Below are 27,962 nucleotides of genomic sequence, written 5' to 3' on the forward strand. Positions count from 1 at the left end.
AGGTTGTTTAACAGTATGGTGGCACAGTAAATATAATCAACAGTTAAAGCAACTGAAATATATGTCAAATGAATGCATTTAATAGCCTTTTTAGACTTTTTATTCAATGTTGTTTTTCAAATCTAAAAAGAAGTTAAAATGATGTTAAAGGTTTTAAAGGAAAAATATAAAGACCATAAACACTGTAATGCCATTTATGACTTGTTGATCTTGTTTGCATCATTTTGAGGTCACAACAAATTTCCAACGTTTAAAAGGGGTCATGCTGAGGAAAAAGTTGGGAAGCCCTGTTCTAGAGTTTCAAAATACAAGAGAAAATTATTATCTGTAAACTATAGCAATACAGACAGCGATATAGTCTGTTGCAGATGATCATGGAAAAGATGCTCAAGATCTGCATTCACTGGCGACTACATTGACAAACTGAGAGGCTGAGTCACTGCTAGACCTGCACAACATCATTTTTACCTCTAATTTTTCGGTGCATTTGTGCACCAAGCCTTGGAGCTAAAAGGACAATAAATGAGAGTCTCTGAGTTCAAAGCTCTCGTATTAATACAAGGATGATTAGTCTTTGTATGAGTATACAGACTAAGATTTTGTGAAGGTGTAAATAACCTTGGTTCTAACTGTTTTCAGGTGTACATGATAAAGACTCTTCAACTAAATTCAAATAAGGAAAGCTGCATATGAGCGGGGATTTTCCCCCCCGTTTCTTGGAACTGGTAAAATAGGTTTTGAAAAGGAGCCCTTTGTTACAGGGGCATCAAACTCATCTAGTCCCATTGCCGGGTCCTCGGGTCCAATCTGTAGCACAGGGCCATATCATCTGGCCCACTGCAGCAGTGTTAAGTGTTGTGGCTCCTAGAGCCAGAGCTCCCCGCCACTGCCAGATTTCCAGATCCATGGGCAACCCTGCTAGTCAGATGATATGGCTTGGTGCTCTAGATCCTGCTTACAGGGCTCAAAATTTGATGGTGGAATGAGTGGCAACAGCATTAATTGCCACAATGTCCTGTATTTTTGGCACTCTTGCTCTTTCAAGAATCTCAGTCTAATCACTACAGTAAAATCCGCTTATAAAAATACTGTAGGTTATTACTTCAGTATACCTATATTCACTGTGCCCCTTTACCACTGACTTAAGTTAGGCTTTAACTACAATACAAAAAACAAAAAAAAAGGTTACTATAGCAAGGACATTTATTGAATATATGCACATTCCAATTTACAAAAAGTTATTGCTGTGTAGTCTGTTTCTCTCTGATTCATAAACCATGGACAAAAATGCTGATGCTCTATAGCAAGTTTCAATTATCTAGCCCCAAAAACTAGCTGCATCCAAACTTGACTTAATGTTGTGCATATTTTCTCGCCTCTGTTTAGTATAAATATTTGCCTCTCCTTTCTGCAACCGCCGCCGCTGAGCAGCTTTCTGTTGTTTAGTCAGTTGTCGCTTTATCTTCTGTTTCACCAGTTCCTAAAAATAATTAAAAACTCCACATTAGTTTTAAGATACATATAACAACTTATATGCATTCAATACTTTCTATGCCAAATTCCTTTATACAGGAATATTTTAAAAAAAAGTAAACCTTGATGCTTATGAAATTCCATAAAGTCTTTTTAAAGTTAAAATATTAAAAAATTACCTAGATGATATTCCTACGTCTTGATGATAATTTTTTTTTTTTGGCAGTCATATTTTTAACACTCCTCCTTTACTAAGCGTGGGAAGTAGTGATCAAACTAACTACATCTATAAAGGAAATGTTTGATATTTAAATAGCAACTGCTGCTAACAGAGAGAACTTCTTTGTTCTGGAATTTGTTGTTTAGTTTTTCCCCTGCAGTGAAGGCAGATGGCTGGCTATATAATTTACAGTGCACTTTTATAAAAAAATTAGAATAAGGAATGCACCGCTGCAGAAAATGGTGGTGCTTTTGGATAAAACACCTATTTTATTTCAAAAGCGCTCTTCCATTATTTTCTCAGCGCTGACGCGCATTTTGCCACTTATACAACTGTATGCCCCACAGTGCCAGGTACAAGCATGTATACAAATGCGCTTTGTGAGCTCCCCAAGTCTCAGTGTTCCTGCAGGCAGCAAAGCAGGGGGTCTAGTGTCCCTGGGTAGCTAACCCCGGCAGGAGCTCCTAACCCTGAGGCTGGCAGGGCTAGACTGGCTTGCTAGCCCAAGCCCCAGGCTTATAGCCTCCCAGGGCCCTGTCCACTTCCAGTCAGCAGGCTGCATGCTGCTGCCTACTAATTGTCTCATTTGCCCCCTTGCTCTTGCCTAGCCTGCAGTGGACCCTGGCTGGGCTGCTTTTATCTTGAAGGCACTGGGCGCCCCCCAGGCTCTCTGTTACAAAGGCACATTAAGATGACTTACCTGCTTCCTGAATTCTTCCCACACAGGAAAGGTGATAACAACCCTCTTTCCTTTTGAAAGTCCTTGATCTCCCAGTAATCAGCTTCTTTTTTTCTGTTAATTGTTTATCTACTACCTTTGGGCATTTCTCCCCTCCAATTATTTTTAACTATGCTGTGCTGCCTTTTACTCCTCAGACCTGATGAAGGATGTCTTGCATTCAAAAGCTTGGCTAACTCTGTCCCAACTATGCAGTCAGTTCAATAAAAGATCTCACCCTAAGAAATCCTTGCCTTTCACACAATTCTTGGATCATCATGGCTATATCACTCTAATCCTGCTCTTTACCTTAACCCAGGGATTTCAAATACATGATTCCACATAACAAATGTACTGATCACTGAGCCAGAATCCTTGTTCTGTCATACTGTTCCTTCCATAAATATATCCAATTCAATTTTGAAGCAATTCAGGTTTTTTGCCCTCACTACCTGGCTCAGAAGACCTCCAAAACCTTCCTCCAACTGGAAATGAGATTTCATTCTAAATTTCTGTTACCATTTTGTAGCCTCTTGAACTTATACAAGTGTTTTCAGCCTAGAAAGCTTTTCCCCTCCCTAATATTTCAGTCCAGGAGTGCACTTCTAAACAGTAATCATATTTCCTCTCCATTTTAAGCGACATAAATCAAACTCCTTTAATCTTCCTTCATGATTGGATTCTCTATGATGGTAGCAGTTGCATATCACAAAATTCAAAGCACAGCTTAGCAAGTTTTGGCTGTGGATTACTCTCCTCTGAGGAGCGACCACAATTCAGCCAACTATTCACTTAATAATCACAGACTAGAAACTACTAAGTGGCACAGACTGTACAATAAGACTTATGAGAACACGAAGTTTAATTGAAAAACTGTGCCACAGCAAATCATCCAGTGAGACTTTAGCAGCCTATTGCAGCCCAACTTTCTATGTGATATCACAGTTCATTTTTTCCCTTTTAAACAAAGATTACTAGTTCTGTGGGGAGAATTATCAGGAAAACTCTTGGATAGATAATAATCATAATAAAAACAAATTAAGTTCTACTTTAGTTCAATGACTAGCTCATCAAACGTTGAGTGACTGGGAGTTGAAAAGGCAGGAAAGTTTGTTTTTCTACTCCAATCACTGAATAAAAATGAGGTGTGAGAATGATATCCCCTAGCTCTGAAGTTTCTCTTGCTAGCTATATATGCACACGTACACATGCACACAACTTCCTTTAAGAGACCAGATTCAAATGCAGAACAGTTTGATAAACATTGTCCTGTATATAGCCAGCACATTCAAGGCAGATTTATTTAATAACAACAATTTAAAATATTACTTATATATTTTAGTTGGAGTCTATTTACTATCCAAATGTATATCACCATGCAAATTTATATCTCTATGCAAATGCAAGTTAATCATTTAACAGTACAAGGATGTCTAATTTCTAAGTGGCTGAAGCTGGGGGCCACATGCTGTGCAGGCTCCCCACTCTACTGCACTCCATGCATAGGCACCAGCATCCTGTGCACGTGGCATCCTTCCTGCCGCACTGTGTGGGTGCAGATACCTTGGTCACCAGCTCCCTCACTGCAGCATGCTGTGTAGGTGGTCTAGTCTGTAGGCTCCCCCAGAAGGGTGGGCTATACTGTGGTGCCCCTCTCCCCAGAGTGGGGGCAGGAAGTGGAAGGCGGATGAGGGTAGGGAGCACTGAGACCCCAGCTGTGCTGCAGCTGGAGCAAGGGGGAGGAGCAGTGGCCAGGTGGCAGCCTGGAAGGCTACAAATTAACCCCTTGTGAATTGCATGGGCCGCCAGTTGGAGAACCCTAATCTAGTAAATAGGAACTGTTTCATTCAATGTTCTCTAACATAAGAAAACATGTAAAAATTAAGAACGCAAACATGTACGTTACCCACAGAAATTCTTAATTAAATAAGATAAAGTATAGTCTGGTGAGCAAAAAAATAGTATCTATCAAATTATATGAAGTCTTTTGGGCTAACTAAAAAAGCAGCATGCAAAACAAGATTAAGATGAAAGAGTTCAGTTCCCTGATCTTGCAGGCAACCATGTCACATAATCCTTTTCATAAACTTAACAAAGGGTGGCAAGTATAAATTAGAGGAGAAGCCAAGGATCTAGACGCACACAGCACTAGAAAACTGCAGAGTTTAAAAACATATTCAGGAGATTCAAAGATCGATGATCCTTAACAAGTAATCTAGTTAACCAAGTTAGTGTTAACTGCACTATGTTATACAGTTTATGATAGTGTATTTTACAATTATATAGGAGTACGGCAATGTCGAAGTTGAATCAGGATTCTGTCAGGCAAGAAGTCACTATGAACTGTGACTTGATGGGATGTTTTGGGTGTAGAAGCTGATCTTTTGAAGACAGGCTAAGCATTTACAAAGCAGTTGTGCTAAGTGCTTCTCTTTTCTTAGCTACTTATGGCATTTGACCATACTTTGTTTGGGGAAGAACAGTTGTAGATAACCTTCCAGAAATCACCTTAGGGGAAAAAAAAGTCAAAACTTATTAAGTTATTGCCTTCCTCTGACAAGAAATATTCTGAAATCCTGAAATCAAATTTCTCCCCCTTGTGGTCTGGAATAGTAAAAGGTTTTTCTGGGAAATATATATACAAACTGCCTGGAAAAGTACTGCTGCATAAATGCCAAAAAGGCACCAAAAGTTCTTTCTGGCATTAAGTCCTTGGAACTGTAAGCTGGGCTCAGAAAATTCTACAACCCCTACTACCTCTGAACGCAGAAGGCTTATTAGTCTATTCATCATAATTACACTAAGAGCAAGTTGAAATCCTTGAACTAAACAGTTCATGCTTCATTATTTTAAAACTTTGCAGAATTTACATATTTTCCTTGTCCCTGTTCGAATAACTCCTCATTCAAACTTGTGTGAACACAGTAAGATAGCTATGTAAGTCTCCATTCCATAATATTTCAAATACTTTAGCCAAAAAAGAGCTGTTTCTTTCTGTAACTTATCAATTGGGGTATTCCCCAAAATTTGCAATGCCTATTACTATACTACTGTTTATATATATCCCAGAATAATTCCTGGTGTTACATACATATTCACATTGCATACATCGTTAAATGAGCTATTATTTTAATGAAGGCTTCAAAATCCTCATAGGATAGGCATATTATGCCAGAGCCATATCATATCGGATTCATTACAATTTTTACTTTTACAAACACACTGCTAATTTGCATTTTACTTCTATGGTAAGTTTTAGATTTTTTTAAAAGTAGATTCCTAATGCAAATTCCTCTAAAATAATTGTTTTATTTCCTTTATGAGTGTTGCATCTTCCTCATTCCCAGCTTTTCTTTTTGATCACTGTTCCAATAATCATTTTCATGGAATAGGAAGCAATTAGTACTTTATGAACCGAATGAGCAAAATAATGCAACAGCATTTTAGAGATAAACAAAGCCAAACATTAACTATAGCTCCCAGAAGTCTAAATTTACTTTATTCTTACTCGCTTTTCTCACAGTAATTTTGTGCCACCTTCTATGCAGATTTTGCTTCTGTGATTACTTTCTTCATAGACATTAGGGGCTGGAAGGGACCGTGCGAGATCATTGAGTCCAGACCTCTGCCATAGGCAGGGAGTCTGCTGGGGTCAAAATATCCCAGCAAGATAAAAATCCAGACACCTTCTGAATGAGTCCAGAGTAGGTGCTTGTACCACCTCCCTGGACACTTGGACTGTAAAGGAGCTTTTCCTTATGTCCAGTCTAAATCAGCCTTCCAGAAGTTTGTGGCCATTAGATCTAGTTCTCTCTTGGGAAGCCCTGGCGAACAACTGTTCTTCCAGATCCTGGTCCACACCCTTTATATACTTATAGGGTGCCACCAAATCCCTCCTGAGCCTTCTCCAGGCTGAAAAGCCCATGTCCCTCAACCTCTCTTAGTAAGGCTTGTTCTCTTGGCCTTTGATCATGCAGGTGACTCTCCTTTGGACTCAAGTTTATCCATGTTCCTTCTGAAGTAGGGGGCCCAGAACTGGATGCAGTACTCTAGCTGCAGCCTCACTAAGGCTGAGTAGAGCGGGAGGATGATGCCCCTGGTTTTGCCTGAGATGCATCGGTGGATGCATGCCAAAGTCTGGTTTGGTTTGCTGGCTATGGCATAGCATTGGTGGCTCATGTTCATCTTGTGGTCAATTAAGAACCCAAGTCTCTTTTGGTCATGGTGCTAGCGAGTGTAGCACTGCCGAGTCTATAAGTATGATGCTGGTTCTTCCTCCCAAGATGGAGCACCTTGCACTTCTCCGCATTAAAGGCCATCAGGTTTTGGTCCACTCACCTTGCGAGCTTATCCAGGTTAGCCTGTATCCCCAGTCTATCTTCCAGTGTGACCGCTTTCCCCCATAGTTTAGTGTCATCCGCAAACTTTGCCAGTCTGCACCTGATGCCCAAATTTAGATCATTTATGAAGATGTTGAAGAGTACTGGCCTGAGCACTGAAGGACACCAGTGGTCACCTTGCACAAAGCCGATTTGCTCCCATCAACTAATACTCTTTGGGTCCGACCCTGAAGCCAGTTTTGCAGCCATTGGACTGTGAGATGGTCAAGGACGCAATTCTCCAGCTTAGCCATAAGGACATCATAGGAGACTAAATCAAAGGCCTTCCTGAAATCCAGATATATGACATCAACCTTGTCTCCCTTGTCCAGGCAATGCGTCACCTGGTCATAGGAGCTGAGGTTGGTCAGGCAGGACTTTCCAACAACAAAGCCATGTTGGCTAGCACTCAGAAAGTTGCCTTCCATTAGCCTGCTGCTGATGGAACCCTTGATAATTTTCTTCAGGATCTTCAGGGGTGGATGTCAGACTGATTGGTCTGTAATTCCCTGGGTTTTCCTTCCTTCCCTTCTTAAAGATTGGGACCACACTGGCTCTTTTCCAGGCCTCCAGTGCCCCTCCCAAGTGCCACAAGTTCTCAAATATTTTTGCCATAGGGCATGTTATGATGTCTGCCAGCTCCTTCAAGACTCTCGGGTGCATTGCATCCAGGCCCACAGATTTGTGGATGTCAAACCTCTCAAAGTGTTCCCTTACTTGATCTACATCAATTGTGGGCCCATCTTTTATGTGACAAACTCATTTAATCTAGTCCTTTTTTTTGTGGCTCCAATACCTTTCCTACCAACCTTTCACCTGTTTCAATCCTCCTAGTTTTGTGAATACTGATATATTTGCTAAGCAGAAATTGGCTGAACATGTTCTAGTATGCTTTTACATCCTGATATCTTTAGAAGAGCTGTTCTTGTTAGTCACTAGGGCTGTGCGAAGCTTCGATCGCCAATTCGATTCGGCCCGAAGCTCTGAATTGAATCAGGAGACCCTTTAATCTCTCTGAATCAAACTGGAACCCTCCAAATTGATTTGAAGAGATTCGATGATTAGGCTATAGACACAGCTTTAAATGTTTTTTCTACGTACTTCAAGGTACTGGACAGATGGAGAGTCCCATAGGAGCGTTGGGGGTGGGGGTGTCCCAGTGCACTCGGTAGCAGACCCAGAAGTGGACCAGAAATAGTTCTGGTCCACTTCCGGGTTCATCGCCAAGCACACAGGAGGCCCCCCCCACACTCCATCAGCCCCATCATCTCAGTGTTCACGACCCATGCCTGGTACCTTGAGGTATGTAGAAAAAACATTTAAAGCTGTGTCTGTGGCTGAACTGCCGATTCTCCGAATCAGCATCAAATCTTCAGATTCGGCTCAATCGAACTGGGACAGTGATCTGAATCAACGAATTGAATCCCTCTCCACAATTTGGGCCAAATCTGAATCCAAATCAAATACAGCCTGTTTTGCGCACCCCCCATGTGCCTATGTGGCATTTATGTAACCACATACCTGCAATTTTTGGAACTCCTGCACAGTTTGGATTCTGTTTCTACTTGTGGCAGGATTGGAGCACTGTACACATACACCTGCTGAGAGTAAAACGGAGTGGGAGACGAGGACTTTTCTAGTGATTCTGAGATTTGGCCAGAAAATAGAAGACTTCTATTCTAGGACCCCATTACCTAGAGGGGGTTTTAAGCTTCAGTTCCTGCTTTCCAGGAAAGTACTCTAACCACCAGATCTGGCACTGCCTGGAGCAGTGGGGCCAACTTTTTGGCAGCATGCCACAAATTAGCTCTGTACCATCCTCAAGTGACACTCTGATCTCTTTCCCTTACCCAACTTGCTGCTCACCTTTCTGCTACCTGCCTGATTTGATGTGGTGCTACCTATTCCTGCCCTATCTACCTTTGTATTGCCTGTCCTCTCCCCAGTCTGCCGTGTGCCTTACGGAGGTTGCATGTGCCACTTGTGGCACCTGTGCTACAGGCTGGCCACTCCTGGCCTAGAGTACCCTGGTTTTCCATGTCCTGGGAAAATGCTCTATCCACTAAGCTATTGAGGTAAAAGCTGACAAGGTCATCCTCCTCCTCCTCATTCAGCATCAAACATTTAATAGCTGGTTTTGTTTTTTTTGTTTTTTTGTTGTTTTTTTTTTAAAGTACTGGGACTTCTCCAACATTAAGGTAATTCCATTTTGTCCGAGTGCACATAAAGCCTGAGTACAACCTATAGAGCATGCTGAGAAAGGAGTAAGTGGAGCTATTTAGTAACCATGGCACTTATACATGTGTTGGGTGGGGGGGGGCAGGGAGTACTAATTAAAGAGTCCAGATCATCACATGTATCAGCGTCCCTGCACTGAGAAATGGCGGTGGGGGCACTTAAAGCAACCCTGCTGCCATTTTTCACTGCAGGGATGCTGATGCACATGATGTATCTGCCATACTCCAGCAGAATCTATAAATTGAGTATGCTCTCATGCACTGTAATTACAGTGCATTGGAGCAACCTCAATGTATGTACACTAAAAATCAAAATGGAAAAATGATCTATAGACAACATAACCACTGGGGGGCACTCTTGTATAAAACAAAGCTACTTGGTAGGAATAAAAGCATCAGTTACTGGATATTATAGTACTATTCTAATAAATGAAATCCTTGCTATAGGAAACTACTGAGAACGAAGAGAGTCTATCAAAGCAATAACCATAGCCATGTACTGATTATTAAACAAATATTTCTAGATGGTGTACTCTGTGGCAGCATGTCAAAAAAGTAACGATAATTTTGACATTTTGATCATGAAATCAACTATGAGGACTTTTGAGTAAAAGTAGATTTCTAAAATGTTTTGCAGAATTTACAGTTTATTTTCTAATCCTAAATGCAATGGAAATGTAGATTGAACAATCCTACCTGATTTATAGGGGAAAGCATCTAGTGCAGTGGTTCTCAATCCTTTTTTTAGGCTCAAGGCACTTCTCTGTTAGACTCAAGTCACCCCTCAGAAAATGCCAGAATTTAGCCTTTACTTATTTTTTGATCATGGAAAAATACTCAGAAAGACCCAACGGCTCAGAATGTTTTTGACACCATAGATTCCTATTTGAAATCTCTGGGCTTATCTTGTAAATCACGTGTTGGTGTTTGTACACTTAACAGTGCTAATGTTTTGCAGCACCTTAAAAAGCTCACACTGCAACTTGATTAATAATCACTAATTTACCACCATATAATATTTCAGGCCATAAAAAGTTTAATTGACTAGTGAGATGTGCCAGCAGAAATGAATGAACTATTTTATCATTTGGTATAGTGGAAGGCCTATTAACCACAACAGATCATTCAGTCTTTCTTACTTTCAGTGAGCTTTCTCAAATGAAATCAGTTATCTGCAATACGACAGATGAAGCCAAACTACTCTTATTCTGGAGTGACATAATGAAGTATTAAATACAGCTAGTAAACTTATCTCATTTGGGTTTACATTGCTGAAATCAAGCAGTGAAGTAATTTCATGTGAACATTTTAGGAATAGGGGAGGTGAGAGGGCCAAATAATACTACTCACCCTGTATGAAGAAATACTCTGCAAATTTAGCAAATAGCAAAAATAAACTAGCTGCTTGATTGATAGGTTAGTTATATACAGTGCTCATATGTTAAAAAGGTTTAATATGCTGGGGTAGGGCTCAAGCACCAGCTGAATGACAACGAGCACAACACAATGGAAAACATGGGGATTGTTATTTATTTCTAATGCTTTAATATGGGCACTTAAAAATGCTATACCATTCTTCTCTATTCTACTTGAAGTACAGAATGATTATATAGTCAAAGTGTATGTGTATATGCCATTCCTTTCCTATTTAAATCTTTGTAACTGCCATCTTTGAAAGGACATAGGAGCCAGACAGAAGTGCCATTTTATACACCTTTTACATGGGGAACTTGTAGAAGCAAGACCCCAGAGAACAAATATACCATCTGGGGCCTTTCTGGTCTTCATTGGCTGAGACTATCTTTTTGATTAGGAAACATAAAATAAAATCTACATGTCATTGGTGACAAATAGGGAGTGCATGCACACCCCCTGGAAGTGCCAGCTGCGAAACTGGAAATGCCAGCGAAGTGCACTTCCAGTTTTGCTGCTGGCTCAGTGGCTGGCGCTTCTGCACCCCTCACCTACTGGCCTGGGCCTCCCTCTGCCTTTCCTAATTGAAAACTGAGCATCAGTTAATTTGGTTATCAGTTCAACCTATGCATGCAGCTTGAGGGGGCGGGGGGGAGGATGAGGAGAGGGGTGCCGGGAAAGCTGCCTATATTGAATTGATTCTACCTCAGGCTTTTTGACTGTCTGTACTTAGCCTTAATGTGTACTCCCAGTAGCAGGCTGAGACAGTTGAAATTTGTGGTACATCACAAGGTGTTAAGATTTGGGACAATGGGATAAGGTAGCATCCAGGTTGGCTGGATGCTTCTATTGAAATGATGAACAGTGGCATAAGTTTTAACATTCATGTTGTTATCAAATTTCAGAATTGTCACTACATGAGATAAATAGGACAGTTCATGTAAGAGCTAAGATTTCATACAGGTTCTGAAGACTGCACAACGTTATACTTGGCCCGCCCAAGTTTTACTTTTTTGGCATATATTTTGTATTTTAAAACTATCTTCAAGCAGGAGGTCAAAGTTATTTTTAAATAGAAAAAATTAAAAGGAAAGCTTAGATTCTACCACCCAGTTCTGGGACATGTGGTAGAATCAACAGTAAACTCTAGGATCACAGAGCATACAGACACCTGACTCAAAGCATTCAGACTTATCCCCAAAAAGCTGAAAAACAAGTTTTGACAATGTAACATCAGAAGATTTAAAACCTTAACAAGCAATGGCTGTAAACTAAAAAAAATATGTATGCATTAGTTACCGGAGGAATTGTTGAACAGCTCCCAACACTGCCAGCTGAAGTGATACTTGTGGTTCTTTTTCTGTGTTCATTGATGTGAACCATACTCTCTTCATTTCTACAATATATAAATTAGATTTTTATTTCATCTAGTAAAAAACAGACAAATTATTCACTATCTTCATGACCCTTATTTTCTAATAGTTTTAAAGATTTAATCTGAAAATTTCCAGCACAATTTACTATTTCTAGTACATGGAAAATTAACTTTTTGAAATATCAAAGTGATAATTTGTGTCATGGATTAGAAATGCAATACCTCATACAATACAATAGACAAGAATATATTAAATGCATGAGATGTGATTCTAGAAAACTAAAAGTGATATTGTGGTGTGTCAAGTTTATGCTTGTTCAATTATCTCCCTATCAAATTATCTCAGTAAGAGGGATTTGACTGCCAATGTAAACTCAAACTAAGGTTTGAAAATTAAGCTGCATTTGTTCAATGTTAGCCACCAATAGGAAAAAAAAGAATTGGTAACTGGAAGTTATTTGGTGGATGAGGCAAAGCTGAATCAGCGGGTTTGCTTCTAGAATCACTATATTAACTTTGCAATGTTCTCACTAGTAAAAAAAAATCATTAGTCAGCACAGCACAGCAATGACATGCAGCTAGCTGAGAAAAAAATGTTGCATTTCTATGACTAAAATACTAATTTCCAACATGTCTAAAGCAGTGGGAAAGAAGAACTCAAATCACACAAGGACAGAAGCTGAAACGAGCCATGAAAGCAGCATTTCCCAGCCTAGACGTAGAAACACATGATATATATTTCCAATTCCCTTGCCAGTAATGTGCATGATATCAAAGTACTAATTTAATATTGGCTATCTATGTCACTTTGGACATCAGGGTGCTGACCAGCCCATGCTAGTCATTTAATTAAACACTGACAGATGAGCTAAGGGTGGGGGAAGGAAGTGATCTGTACTCATTCTGTTATAGATTCAGTGTTTTTACTGAGCTATGGTTTCACGTACAGAAGGTCTAGGATCCAGGTTAGCAGGGAACTCTAAACAGGCCAGGCAAGAAATTAAGATACAAAATAACAGATATTAATATTAGTGCAACTGGATAACACAAACCATGGAATTTGTGCTCATCTTAACAGGAAGAATTAAACTTCAGGTAATAGTATTCTAGGTGCAAACTATATGGCAAGAGTTATTATATAAGGAATATTTTAATGTGATGCACTTTTTTCACTAGTACAAATCAGTTTAGTTATTTCTTTTTTTATGTCTCAACTGTGGAAGGTCAGTTGAGTTAATTCAGGCTTGCAAGACTGTTTATTATAATAGGTATTAAAGAGTAGGTCAACTCATGTGTCTCACTAAAAAGTATTATAAACATTAATATTACTATGTGGATTAACCAGCATCAGGTCAAAAGAAAGAAAGATGTTATTTTAAGAACAAAGATTAATAAATTAAAGATTAATAAATTCTTTTGTTTTCTATTGTAACAAGGGTGGCTGCACAGCAGCATTTCTTCAGCAGGTCAAGTGAAGGGGAAGAGGGGAGAGTAGACAGAATCTCTTTGACACAGTTAGTATGATTCTATACCTGAAAGGCCTGAATTCTCTGTTTAATGTTGAGAAGTCAACCAGATCAGGGCATTCATCTTCATACTCCTTCTTGTGAAGACCTTCCTGATCTTCCCAATCTTCACTTGTGGCTTCAGTTCTCTTCTTGCTCTCAGAAAGATTTACTATAGAATGCTCTTTGCCATTGGTTTTCTCTACTGTACTGTGTCCTTCAACTTCTTTTACAGCATGGACCAACTCTGTAACATCTAAACTTTGTGTGCTTTTACTACTTTCACCAGCATCATCATCATCGTCATCATCACAAGATATTAGGTCTTTGGTGGATCTATTTTCAAGGTCATCATCTGATTCATCTGTGAAACCTCTTTCATCCTCTTCATCTGCACTAGACAGCTTTACTTTCTGCCCAAAGTTATCAACAAGTGATGGCAACTCTGCTTTATGTTCATCATTGTCAGGGCCAATTGGGTAAAGCAGTTCATCATCCTCCTGCATTTCTTTTGTATAGCCACTTGCTGCGATCTCAACATCGAGAGAACACTCTCTCCTGGAAAAACAGAACAAGATAGAGGCACAAATGAGAATGCTCTCAACGTAGTAAGTCAGTACATAGTACTCATTTTATTTATTTTTGAAATTACCAGAGAGTGTACAATCCTTTAGTCAGTACTGAAGGATTAATAGTAGGATATTAATAGTCTTGTCATGCTTAGGGTTGCATTTGTCCTGCCATAAACATTTTTGTGGCAGCAGCACAGGTGGTATGATTTTTGTGCTGCTGTTTTAAGGCCAATGTCTGTTTGCTTTAAGCCAGGAGAACATGTGCAGCTCAGAGTAGCCCATGCTCTCCAGGCATCCTGGGCAGGCACACCTAGGGCTTCAATGGTTCTGATCCTGTGCACCCCAGTAATTCCCATTCTAGGGACATGTAGGATCAGGCCCCTGAAAACCCAGGAGTGCCTGCCCAAGTTCTCCCATTCCAGACTCCTCAGGTGAGCATTAATATTCCACTGTGGTCCTTGGACTGCATTAGAGCAAATCTGACACTCCAGGTATGTCTCCACAAACAGAGTAACCCTGGGTTTCTCTCCCAGCGAAGAACTGCCTGGGGATTTTCAGGGCATTCCTGTGCTAGTGAGGAAACCTGGAATTTCTCCATTTGCAGAGGGGTGCCCTGAATGTTGTCCCACAGGACTGGTTCCAGCTGTTTCCATGAGTGGCAGGGCCCTGACCTGGGAAAATGGGCAATATGTGTTTTGTCCAATGAAGTGGATGGGCCATACTACGATACATTCTGGTACAGATGATCCACTTCATTTGGCAACATCTGTTTATGGCCTTACACATGTGGAAATGGTACCATGTAGTTCTGCACTTCATGTGAATACAAGTGGTCTGATATAAATACAATCTCATTTATGTGCGTGTCCACATGCTAAACTCATTGCCCAATCACTTCCAGCCATCTGGTTGCACAATATTTTCATCAGCTGACTTTAGCAGAAGTCAATTTTAATATGATTTAAAGTTAGGTTTGTTATTATATTGTATACATAAAGCATGTATCCCAAAACTCTCATTCTGAACATATCCCAATTATATATAAGCACATTCACATTATAGTATGCTTCCCCCCTCTGAAGTTACTGAAAATGGCATAGTAATGTTTATTATTTGAACAATTTCCAAATCATGTGCTCAAAATGGTTTTGTTATGCATTTCAAAAAAGGGACAGAGATATCTTAAAAAAAATTTCCATTCTGAAAGCTTTGGAATTCATTTAACAACCCTGCCTTGTACATCATCAAAAGATTAAAGTCCAGCTCACTCTCCTCACAACAACTTTTCAGCAAAAACATGTCAAAATTATTCATGGAACTCATTAACAGTGAACTGCTGAAAACCAGATCAGAACATTTTAGTCAGCTTTCTCAGTATACAGAACTGGTACAAATGGCATTCAGTCATGGAAACAAGAAATGTCTCTTGATTAAAGTTCTTACCTAATATCCTGGAAAGTTGGAAAAAGTTCACTTTCATAGCTGAAACGCTTCTTAAAAAACTCTTGAATACATTTAACATCTCTGTTAAAATACCTGGCGGAAAACAGAATATTGCCTAGAATTAAAAGATTACAAGTCTGCAACCAATTTGGTAATTCTGTAAAACACCAATGTTCACATCACAATTTCCATTATTAGAAACTCTAACAGTATCTATGTATTAGGCCTTCCACACCCCTCACCGCATACAGTTTTCCAAATGTTAGAATGAGATTCTTCTAGCTGTATCAAACCTATTATTATTAAACACAATTGTTCTCATAAGGACATTGGTAAGGACATCACCATTTATAATCAAGTTTTTGTCTTTTTTATTTGAAAAAGACAAAGTGGTTAGTACATAACTAAAAAAGAGAACTTGAGAGAGAGAAGTTAACTGTCCAGCATTCATTTATGCTTCTTTTTCCTTGAAAGTGACCTGAGAATCTCTGCAAGACCTGACTATCTACATATTCACTGTAAACAAACACTTCTGTCACTTGATAATCATCCCACGTACATTCTGTGGCACCTGATTACACTTCTAGAAGAAAGTTAGGGAGGATACATGAACGTGAAGTCAGTGCTTACAAATTTAAATCAATCTTACATAGTCAATTAGACTTGATACTTACCATTCAGCATTTGGATGAGATATTGACACCATCTGAGGGAAATCTATCATGGTGACCTGGTCCTCATCATCCAACATAAGATTAAACTCATTGAAATCACCATGAATCAAGCCATGGTTGGCAAGTTTTACAATTAGTTCCATTAGCTCACTGTATGTAGAAGCAGGGTCTTCTATTTGACGTACTTGGCACCTAAACGTTAAAAAATATTCAAATATTAAGGGAATAAATGAACGCTACACTGCAAAACTACACAGACTTCCAAGCTGAAAACAAAAGTAAGGACACCAGCCAACCACATGTTCAACACACACTGTACTATATGAAGACTGGACTGTCTAATGAGATTTTTATCCAAGTCTAAAAATCTTTGCTTTAAAGTCAGACTTTCAGGGAAGTCTGATTTAGCAACACAAATAATTGGGCCTTCTTATGATGCTTAGAAATATACAGACTTAAAAACTCCATAATTTTTATATATTTTTCTCCTTAATTGGGAGAATACCTACATTTTGGCCAAAGGAAACATCTAAACAAGTCATATTTGTACTCTTTTAGAGGTTTGTTTACTTTGTCATATTTGTGGCACGCATTACAACTTGTCTGATTTTAACTCGGGCTACAGAACTTATTCTTGTTTAAACCAGAATTGATTTGAACTTATGTCAGACAATTAAATTAGCAGAATGAGGGATTAAAACCAGAAATGTTCTGATCTCTAACTTCACTTGAATTCCTCCAGGATGCTCTGATGCCAACCTGTTGGTTACGCTATAACCCCCCTTCCCCCCCCAATGCGAAAACAAAACTTACTTCAGTTGCCTACCTTGTAACACAGCATATGGACTGGTTTGTTCTAAAATGATAGTTGATTTACTTTTGGGTGCAGGATAAAAAGTTGTATCAGTTCTATCTCTATTACCAAACTGGCCTTATGTATTCAACTGTGCAAACAAACCAAACCAGTCCTTCACAAGCTAACTTTAATGATATTTTAAAGGTTCTAAAATATTTGTGGACAATAGGTAACCACTGCTTACAATTTAAATAACCTCTCCTAAGATTATTTGCTTTTAGCACTGCTGTTAGAATACAAAAGTATGGATACATAAAAGAAAAGATGATTGCTTTACAAATTCAGAAAGAAAAGTAATGAAGTTGAGTTAGTTTTAGGAACTGATGCTGAAGAAAGACCACACAAGACATGCTTGGGAAAAAAATTCTTTGCCAGGAGCACAAGTGAAAGTAAGTTGTCCCATTACTGTTTTTGTGAGCTGCATTTTAGTAAAGAATATTCCAGACTGCTTTAGTGTTTTTGATTGGATTAAGGAAAAATCCATTTCTTTGGATGAGATGGGAAGAGAGAACAGCATAAATCAATTCCCCTTCATATAAACTAGATTTTCAATGCTGTTCTGTAACCACAGTGAGTGAGATGGGCCGCAAGCACCTGATACCTTTATGGCATATCTATATAGTGCAAGGCAATGCTGTGCTGTGGCATGTTGTGCTCTCTTTCAGCATGCACAAGTTCCCAAACCTGAAATGGGATAGCTACATTATCATGTTGTTCTGGGTAGACCAACACAACCTTTTTTCTCAACAGACCATACTGATCCATGAGTAGTGCAAAATCCTGTGAAGTCTGTGAAGTCACAATTTGCCTCATATGGACTAAAAAACCAAGATCAGAGATAACTGACAAAATATCTTTTTTACCTACACTACTAAATCAGTATCTCTAAACAAGTGCTTCCAGGAGGATTTCCATAAATATTATTTGCAATTGAGTTTTAAATGGGAATTAACAGTTCAAGTGCCAGTACTTACAGAGGATAACCATTAACAAGTTCCATAACTACTGCATGTCTATTGTAGTCTATTGGCTCTGGAACAGGAAATTTTCTATCATGTAAAGCCTAGAAAAACAAAACATACTGGAAAGTTAAACTAATGAACAACAAGGCAATCCATTAATTCTCAGGAAAGTTCTCTATATTAAGTTGCAAATATTTAGCAGCACAGTTTAGGCCTTCTGGTGAAAGTACAGCATCTACCACGCTTTAAGCAGAACCCTGATCCAGAAAGAATCATTAATAGCTTGACTTTATCGTGTAAAAAGAAGATATATTATAAACAACAGAATTTTCATGATACAGACAAGGCAGAGATACTGTTTCAGGATGAATGAAATATACAAACAATTAAGATCCATCCTGCGTACTGTTTAAATATATGGAGAAATTCAATATGAGAAAAAATTACTCTTATTCACTTGTTTTAAGTCCTCCTTAAGTGACTAAGTGGTTTTTTTTATTGGAGAAGAACATCATCCTAATCAAATAAACTTGTCAGAATACAAAGGTATCTGACGACATAATCAATTTGATTGTAGCTAGAATTCAATTCTAACAAACTTTGCTCACCTAACAGCTCCCGCCACTTAGGTAGAGGACCAAAAAAAAAAAATCAAACAGTTCTATAATAAAACAGGAAATGACATTTATACAGCAAAGAGAAGTACTATAGAGAGACAGAACAACACTGTAGAACTGTATTAGGCTTATTGTTCTCACAGGGTTAAATCTTAGAGGTTGCCATTCCCTAATTGCTAGAGATTGAGATAAACACAAACCTTGCCATTTTCAGCCCAGTAAGCCGTACCTACTAATGGTGCTACAGAATGTTTTGGAAGGCAACCACTAAAATGATCTTATCCAAGGATGTTGATTCCATAATTTTCTAGGTAGCCTGCTCCACTGCTTGACTCTTATTGTCAGACACTCATAGTCAGGAAGTTCCTCCTAATTTTTGACCTACATTTCCCCTGTGGCAGCTTGAATTTATAATTACTCTCTACATATTTGAATGTTGGGGCCCTGAGGGGCTGGCACCTGGCCCTGCACGCTGGCTTTGGACACCCTAGCAGAGAGCAGATTTAGCTGGACATTAGGAAGAACTTCTTCACAGTTAGAGTGGCCAAAATCTGGAATGGGCTCCCAAGGGAGGTGGTGCTCTCCCCTACCCTGGGGGTCTTCAAGAGGAGGTTAGACAGGCATCTGGCTGGGGTCACCTGAACCCAGCACTCTTTCCTGCCCATGCAGGGGGTTGGACTCAATGATCTATTGATGTCCCTTCTGACCCTAACATTTATGAATCTATTAATCCTTTTCTCGAGTCTGCTACTTTGTTGTTGGTAACTTCTGGGTATGAACAGTTGCCTTTATGACCAAAATACCTTCATGTAGGCAAATTCCTTCATGGCAGCCAGGCGGGACAAATACAGCCAGGACATTTTGTGTCGATGCTTATGGTAATCACGTTTATTTTTCAAGTTACGAAAGGAGGTCCTCCCAAGTCTATGCAGTTTTAATGCAAACTGCTTCCCCTCTTCATTTGCAACTATGTAAATATCTATAAAAATGAAAAAAAAATTAAAAAAGTATCAAACATGTTAAATGTTTGTGTAAAATGGCTAGTTTTCTATGCCACATTTTGTTCATTCATTATGTTCACCAGAACAAGCTTTTGGAATATCAGTTCAATACCAGGGCACAAATAGCAGCTACATATATTGAAATCTAAATGTGAAAACCAATGTCCTAATAATGCTAGAAATATTTTTAATACTTAAATAGATTCAATTTTGATATGACCAATGGCATGTCAGAATGAAAGAAAAAGAACATGTCATGTTCTTCTACTTGTTCCCAAGCTTTTGAAATGATCCTTCATCAGGTAAGACAAATTTTAGTGTAGGCATCATACAGTGGCTCTGAATATGGAATAAATTATAGAAGCCAAGGAACCCCTGAATCCTGTCATTAGCAAGAAAGTCTGACATTTTATCACGGTTAGTTCCAGCACCTGCAACTTGTTCACACTTTACATATAGATGCAAAAGTGCTCCTTTTGTTGCACAAACTTGTTTAGTACTGTGGATTTAAAAAAAATCTCAATAGTGTTTGTATTTTCTTTGATTCTTTGCATACTAGTGCAACAGGAATCTAGACTTTTTAAATATTTTTTTAGAAACATAGTTGGCTTTCTCAAATCAGTTCCACAATACCTTTCCTCCTTCTAATGCTGTTTAAAACCCATCCAGATTACCTATTTCACACAAGGCTAAGAGCTATCAAGTTATTACTTGGCCAGTTCTTATTCTGCCTTGGGATCCAATCTCACTTCCAGGCAGGCTGCAGAAGCTGATGATGCACCATTTTACCAAAACAGACTGGAAAACAGTTCAGCGTATGTAACCTTACAAGGAAAAGAGAACTAAAATCATGCTTCTGTAGCATTTATCCTTAATGCAGATGGAGCACTAGAAACCAGAACTCTGAACTATGTGTAGTTGTTCTTTATCTTCAAAGACGATGAACTGCATCCTACAGAAACAGCATTGTATCAAAACAAAGAGTGAAATTTCAGCCCTGTGAAGTCAGTGGCAGAACTCACATTAACTTAATGGCTCCACAATCTCACTTAAGTGCCTTTGAGAGCTTTCTGCAAGCTGTCCACTGGTCTATAAAGAAATTAAACTCTTCAATTAATGTGAAATAAACATCACCCATCTATAAACTAGCATTTCAAATGACTACTTAAGTATTAAATAAAATAATGAAGTTAAGGGGAAATTTTCTAGTTCATTCTTGAGAAGAAAGCAAACTGATGGCATTGTGCAGTATTTCAAACAGAGTGACTATGTATTTCTGGTAAATTAATGAATTTATCCAGAAAAAGATTTATTGGATTACTCATGAGACATGAGTAATATAACAGTTCTGTGCATTTAAAATATTTACCTGATTCTTTACCAACACCCATCTGGTTTCCAATAGAAGTAATCACCTGTCGAGAAGACAGAGTTTTCAAAGCAAGGTAATCGTACCCTGTGTTAGTCAGTCGGTAACCCTGGACAGCTGAATAAGAGATAATCAAATGGTTGAAATACTATTAATTGTTATTTACATACCATCTCTAATACAGGTCTTTCATTTGAAATCATGTCATGCTGTAAGTAGTCTCAAATGTTTCTTTTCAGCTAACTAAAATTTACAAAAAACCTCATTCTGAGATGGCTCCAAAATGAAGGCAGTGAAGCAATATGGTAATAATACAATACTACTGTACCAAGGAAGATTAAAAAAAAGAAAAAATTGATGGAGAGTCAAGGCAGAAGAGGAGGGAGACTGAAGAATACAAGACTACTGGATTCTTCTAATACAGAGAAAGACAAATGGTTTGGCAGTATGATCTGAAGTTTTACTCCCCATTCCTCCAAAACAAGAAAGGTAACCTTTTCCTGTCCCCCTAACAAACATCATATTTGCTTCCATACTGTTCTTTTCTTGCAAGAGGCACAGACTTGCAGTAAAAAATATAGGATACATGATATAAATGAAAGGATATTCTCTTTTGATAAAATTATAGTTGTTCTTTAGAACATGAAACACTGAATTATTTTATATAAACTGCCCATGTAAGTTGATATGAAAAATAATAAATGTATTCAGCTACTTAGACATTGAACTACCAAAGGCTGGTTCCTCTGGAAAGCAGACCTCATTGAAAAGTGCAAGAGTACCTGTGCAACACCCATAACTTGGCTAAATTTTTAACTCAGCAGAATATTGCTGCAATTATATCACTGAACTAAGTCAACACTTTAAAATAGAACATAAATGCCAATGTGGGACTCGTACTCACTTTTAGTTCGTTCATAAGCTAAGAGTTTGTGTTTCACTAATTCCCTCAAAACTTTGTTACATCCGCCATATTTAAGGCTAGCTATGGAGGCAATCAAATTAGCAGGAACAATTTCATGGTTCTTCATGCCCATTTCCACCTGGAATAGAAATAAAAAAAAAAGTTAGATGTACAATAGTTTTTTGACTAGCCAATGAAATAAAATCATTCTCTACATCAAGCCTAAGCTTATTTTGCAGATAAATTGATACAAACCCCACATGGTAAATAGCATACATTTTATTTTATTAGCTCTGCGTTTAAATTCATTAGCAGTAATGAGACAGTTGTTTGATAAGAAAATGATAGATAATGTATATGGAAAAACTCTTGTTTTGGGGAACATAAACATACAACCTCTGGTGTGCTTCATACTTGGGAAATTCAGCAGGCAACTTCCATACTATTTAGGGAAAAAAACATTACTTAAAAGCCAACAGGAGTGATGGATGACAGGAGGAATGTTTCTCCCTCAGTCCCTACAGCAGGGAATCTGAAACTAGGCGGTGGTAAACCAGGGTTGCTAAAAGAAATTCAATTGGAGTTGCAAGGCCCCACAAAATGGGACCCAGCTTGGAAACCCTGGGTGACTGCAACCCAACTTTTCTGTTGCTTACTTTAGAGCAGTGGTTCTCAAGGCACCCATCAGGAAAGGCCAGCTGTTAGTTTTCACTTTTTTTTTTTTTTTTTTTGAGTGTGGAAAAATAATACAGCATTTCTTCTTGCAAAAGACCTAGAAAGCTACCACAGGTCAGAATGTTTCTAACACTGGATTCCTAACTAAAATCTCCAGTTTTACCCCATGATCATGCTGGCACATGGTGTGGCACCCCAAGGTGTTGCAAGGAAAATTAAATCTGGTCATGTCCAAGCTCCCAGAAGTCTTTTTGAGATGATTCAGTTAAAGACTGGCAATGATTGGCTTAAAGTTAACCCCAGTAAAATGCCAGGGAATATCCAGAACAATAAAACAATAAATTGAGATGATAACGCGGTGTTGGGATTAATTAGTGTGGGAACAGGACAATAACAGAAGAATACTCCAAGCGTGTAAAGATGTTCTATTGTAAACCTATGATCAATACACCAAACATTGCATAACAAGCTTGGCTAGTATTAGAAAGGGTGACATCACAAAAGGGTTAGATAGCATAAGCAAGCAAGATCGCTGTTTGCCATTTGTACCATCTGCATGGATTTCTAAGGGAAGATCAAGCCTTCGGACTTGGAGCAGCGCAACCCAGGAAGCTCACCCAGTGTGGCGAACTGCGGGGAGTGACTCCTGAACAACAGCTCTTGACAGACTGCGATGCAGTGAGATTCATGTTAACGTGCGCAGTTTTTGTGACGGCCTGCTTACACACTGGCAAACCCAGTAAAGCTGACTACTTACTTACTGGCAAACCTAGTTTCATAGTTTCTAGGGTCGGAAGGGACCTGAGTAGATCATTTAGTCCGACCCCCTGCCATGGCAGGAAACAATACTGGGGTCAAACAACCCCAGCAAGATGTTCATCCAACCTCCTCTTAAAAACCCCCAAGGTAGGAGCCAGGACCACCTCTCTTGGAAGCTGGTTCCAAATCCTAGCCGCCCTGACCGTGAAGTAGCGCCTCCTGATGTCTAGCCTAAACCTTCCCTCTGCCAGCTTGTGACCGTTATTCCTGGTCACTCCTGGCAGTGCACGGGGGAACAGTGACTCCCCCAATGCCTGCTGATCACCCCTGACTAATTTATAACAGGCCATTAGATCCAGCCTTCTCTTTTGGAGGCTGAACAGGTTCAGGTCCCCTAGCCTCTCCTCATAGGGCCTGCCCTGCTGTCCCCTGATCATGCAAGTGGCCCTCCTCTGGATCAGTTGTTTTTACTTAGTTGATATTTTTGTAGTCATTAAAGCTTCTGACTGCTTATTGGATGAATGCTGTGGGTTAATCACATAGTTCCCCCTGCCCTCAGAGAAGTAGGGCTTGAGTTTCAGCCCAACACATGGCACTCTTGAAAAGATCTCAAGGGACTCCAATTGAGAATCACAACTTTAGCCGTTGTGTTATAATGATGTTTTCTTCTCTAAGTTTCACTTTGTTGCTCCTGGAAGCTTCAGATTTACTAAGGAGATTCTTTTGTGTTCCGTACCACAGTGATGGGAGCAGTACAGGAACGGGGACAGGTTGTTGCAAAGGATTTGCTCCCAGCAGTGCCTGTATTAGAGCAGCTGCTTTTGGCCATCAGCTTCTTCAGCTCATGCCAGTCAGGCCTGCCCTGTGACAGCTCATGCAATGCAATGAGATGACTGGTGGCTGCATCTCCCTCAAAGTGTTTGCTTTTCAATGGATGAGTTGAAATGAAATCTCACAGGAAGCCTTCCACGCAGGGCGGGGCACCCAGGCCAGTTCTGGCCGCCTGTATCCAGAGGGGAGAATGAATCTGCCGCAGTCGCAGGAAACGGGTCTGAATATTTGGACACCGCGGCCTTCCTTCTCCCGGCGCGCCGCGGTCTCCCATCCAGCAGGGAGCCCCTCCCAACCCCTGCTTAGCCTCGCAGGCCGCGCTGCCAGACACACAACGAAGGCAGCCAGGCCGTTCCTTACCGCAGTCAGCACCCGGAAGTGGTCCCGCGCGAGGTACCGCAGCATTACCACGTTGAGCTTGCCCATGGCCCCGACGCTGCCACACGAGACCCACACCCCGCAACCGGCCACTTGGCGCCTGCGCAAATGCTACGAAGCCGGAGCCTTGCGCATGCGCAGGAGGCGGTGGCGAGGGCACTTCCGTCCGGGCGGTCTGGTCCTGGCAGCTGCATAAACAAACTTGCCGGGGAACTGCACTGCGTCCCGCTCGTTCCCCGCGCGGAGACACCGCAAGAGCCAGCAGACCCGTGGGCAGCCGCGCGGTGCGAGACGAGCGGACTCCCCTCGCGCCCCGACTGCTTCGTGGGGAGCTGCCGCGGAGTCTTCCAGGACCCGCTGCCCGGCGGCAGTGTTGCCTGGGAGACGTGCGAGGCGTCTGCTGCTTTGCCCCCTGCGGAGCAGCGTCCCAGCGGCCGATGCCGAGTGGGCCATGAGCGCCCGGGGCCTGAGCCGCCGGGGACCGCCCGCGGACAAGGTAACCCTCGCCTCCAGCGCGCCGCGGAGCACAAGCGCGCGGCGGCAGGCAGTGCGCCTGAGCCGTGAGGGGCGGTTGGGCGGTGAGACGTTCTGAGCTCCAACTTGTTCTAGGCATGGCCTCGCGCTGCAGGAGCGGAGCCGCGATCTGCGCCTGCGCCAGGCGTACCGGCGCTACCGTATTTACATGATAATGTCAACTGCTGTCCGACGTACGATCAGTGTTCAAAATGTACGGGAGTTTTGAGGCAGGTAAGCGGTGCCTCATGTGCACAACCCAAGTCATTCCCAGGGAGCCTTAACTGGCTTTTAGTTTTACTATCAGCACTTGCTTATGACTGCTTGCCTTCAAATACAGGAATCCTACAACTCACTCGAGTTACAGTGATCAACTGGAAGTAAATAAGATGTGTGTGTGTATGTATATAGTATATGATAATTTTTCAGTGAATACAATAATTTTGAGCTTCCAAATCAATAACTTCACATTTAAGACCTGGCAATACTGGCTGGCGCACTGCAGGAAGCTGCGTGCCCTGCACCCGCCTGTGCCTCTTGGTACCTGCCAGTTACCCCTTGGGTGTGAAAGCGGCCAATGCAATCCAGTTCCCTTTGTGGCACCAGGATGCCCCATGCCTGAGCCCATTGCATAGCCTGTGGGCTTTACCCTGCGTGCGCTCAGTTAGGCTCGGGTGCCCTGAGCCCCCCTTCCCAGGGAGACTGTGTACTGGTTGGGCTGTGAGGTGGGCACACATGGATCACAAGATAAAGGCAGGGTAGAATTGCACCTTAGAAACTAACTAGTGTGTGCATGTGTTTACCTGCAAGCTGATTTACGATTTTGCAGAGGGGGGACGGATGGTAGGGAGCTATAACACTGCACAGGTTTTTCTCCAGGTAATAAATAAATTGGACATTTTGCTGGGGGCGAGGGGAGACCTAGGGCTGCATTCTTCACTTTACTGCAAGTGAAAGCAAATGCAGTTTTGTTGGTGCGGGTATTGATTGTCTTTGTTGCATGTTCTGTATTAAGAAATGCAATGTGCTAGGCAACCCCCCACAAAAACCCCAAAACAAAACAAACAAAAGTCAAAAGATGTTGTTTCCTTAGGCCTGTGGTCATGAGGATTGAATGCACTCCTCTTTCAGATTTGTAAAATCAGGTCAAGCTGTCTTGAGTGTCTTGGCAATGCAGCCAATGCTTCACTAAAGACCGAGCTGCACATTACACTTTGGGTGTAATTAACCGGTTAATGATGTCTTGAGTGGTCACCTGGGTGCAAGTTTAATCAATAAGTGGTATGATGGAAAAGAGGAATAAGCTATTTCAGAAAATGTTGTGAATATGTCTTTGCATTCTCCTATGCCTGAGGAAGGGCACATGTGCCCCAAAAGCTTGCAAATACCTGCATTTGTAATAGGGCCCCAAAAGTTATTTCCACACTGGAGTTTAATGTTTTTAGCTAGAGTTAAAAAGAGTCTGCAGGGTTGTGGAGTAGGAGCTACACTACTAGAAATCGCTAGCAGACAGCAGAATTGTGGAAGAAATAATAGCTTGATTAGTGGAACATTTAAGGCCATTAAAAAGATAAGGTGGTTAACAGCTGTGGAATAAAGAGTTTAGAAAGAATCAAGTAATTTTAATGAGTTGTGAAATCAAGTGACTCCCTCATCACTGCCTGAATAGAAGCCTTTCTATCACTGCCAGGCACTTCATTTTAAACTTTGGGTTGAGCAGGAATTGAGAAGGAGGTCAAGTGTACCACCACTACCCCTTCCCCTCTGCCATATCTGCTGTTGTATGCGTGTGCATGTCTGTTGTGAGTTGCAGTCCCTCAACCACAGGGTGTGTGGTGTACCTCATGTGGTTCGGAGATTATATCACACACTTTCATGAGCTATAGCTTACTTCATCAGACGCTGTGACAGAAGGTGCGGAAAGCAGAATATAAGGAGACCAGCACAGCTAGCTATGCCTTATGATAAACCCCAAGACTTCACATAGGGATTCCTGGTGTTGCAAGCATTCTGCCCAGCTCTGGTCTTTTTGAGGTCACTGCAAGGAAAGAATTGCCTTATTTTCCTCATCCAAAACCAAGGGAAAGGGAAGCTGGCATCTTCTGAGAGTGCCTCTCACTTATGGAAGCCCGCTGCTTTAACTGAAGTGCCTGGCATCTTTGGGCCCTGCTGTTTGGCAGTTATGCACTGCAGGCTAAATCCACTGTCTGAATGTCCAGCCACCTTGCAACTTTGTACTAGTATAGTGACCATGTGTGGGGTCTTAGCTCTCTTCCTCACACCATGGCATTGGAACTTTTTAACCCATTATACTCAGGCTCACATTGGCTGTGTGATCAACTACATGTCTTGGCATGGTCCAAGGAGGCATAACCTGATACAATCTATGTCCCATGTAGCTAGCAGGAGTAGAGTCCTACATTCTCTTCAGTCTCTACAAAGCCATGTAAATAACTATGACTTTTTAACATTCACTAATAAAATTGTAAATTGATTGTCTGCCACTTAGTTGCATAGTAACTGGGGCCAGTAAGGCTAAAGGGGAAGCAGCTGTCCAAGGGCTGCTGCCAGGAGCCTTAGAATTGACAGAGCCTATAGTCATGGGATGGGCAAAATGTGGCCCAAAGGCTGGATGTGGCCTACCAGGCCATTCTGTTCAGCCTGCAGGGCCCCTGAAGCATTTAGAAAATTAATATTCATCTGCCCCTGGCTGCCTGTTATGTGGCCCTTGATGACTTGCCAAAACTTGGTAAGCAGGCCTCTGCCTGAAATAATTGCCCATGCCTGCTATAGGCCATGTCAGGCTGCCCTCGCTCCTTTTTTTCACAGCTGCAAATTTTAGCTATGCTATTGACTAGCTTCCCTTAATTACAAGATTCCTAATAGCAGCCACAGAAGTCTCAATGGAAGCTAGTTAATTTTTGGGCTTGCTAATACCATGGCAGTGACAATCTAGTGTATTAGCTGTTTTTCAGTCCAACGCTGTCTATAGCAGTGTAAGAAGTGATGGAAAAAGTCTCAGAAGATAGTTTCATAGTTGGTAGGGTTGGAAGGGACCAGAGCAGATTATTAAGTCCAACCCCCTGCC

At 40.8% G+C, this 27,962-nt stretch overlaps 2 protein-coding genes across 2 annotated transcripts in view; one reads left to right on the forward strand and one right to left on the reverse strand.

Annotated features, from left to right (window-relative positions):
• On the reverse strand, window positions 1-24,499 carry RIOK2 (RIO kinase 2). Its single transcript, XM_090038325.1, has 10 exons — window positions 24,344-24,499; window positions 21,719-21,857; window positions 20,815-20,931; window positions 19,248-19,423; window positions 17,840-17,928; window positions 16,010-16,201; window positions 15,336-15,428; window positions 13,348-13,878; window positions 11,740-11,836; window positions 1-1,480 (listed from the first exon to the last, which is right to left on the reverse strand). Exons 1-10 carry the CDS (start codon window positions 24,407-24,409, stop codon window positions 1,319-1,321), a joined length of 1,662 nt encoding a protein of 553 aa, XP_089894451.1. The 5' UTR covers window positions 24,410-24,499; the 3' UTR covers window positions 1-1,318.
• Window positions 24,500-24,684: 185 nt separating this feature from the next.
• The window catches only part of LOC149868273 (uncharacterized), a 205,758-nt gene continuing 202,480 nt past the window's right edge, over window positions 24,685-27,962 (forward strand). Inside the window, exon 1 of the mRNA XM_090038323.1 lies at window positions 24,685-24,857. Within this exon, the coding sequence (XP_089894449.1) occupies window positions 24,813-24,857 (45 nt within the window). The 5' untranslated portion in view covers window positions 24,685-24,812. The remainder of the gene's footprint in view (window positions 24,858-27,962) is intronic.

The sequence above is a fragment of the Crocodylus siamensis genome, chromosome 3 (assembly GCF_052110815.1).
Source record: "Crocodylus siamensis isolate JL-2025a chromosome 3, ASM5211081v1, whole genome shotgun sequence".
NCBI lineage: Eukaryota > Metazoa > Chordata > Crocodylia > Crocodylidae > Crocodylus > Crocodylus siamensis.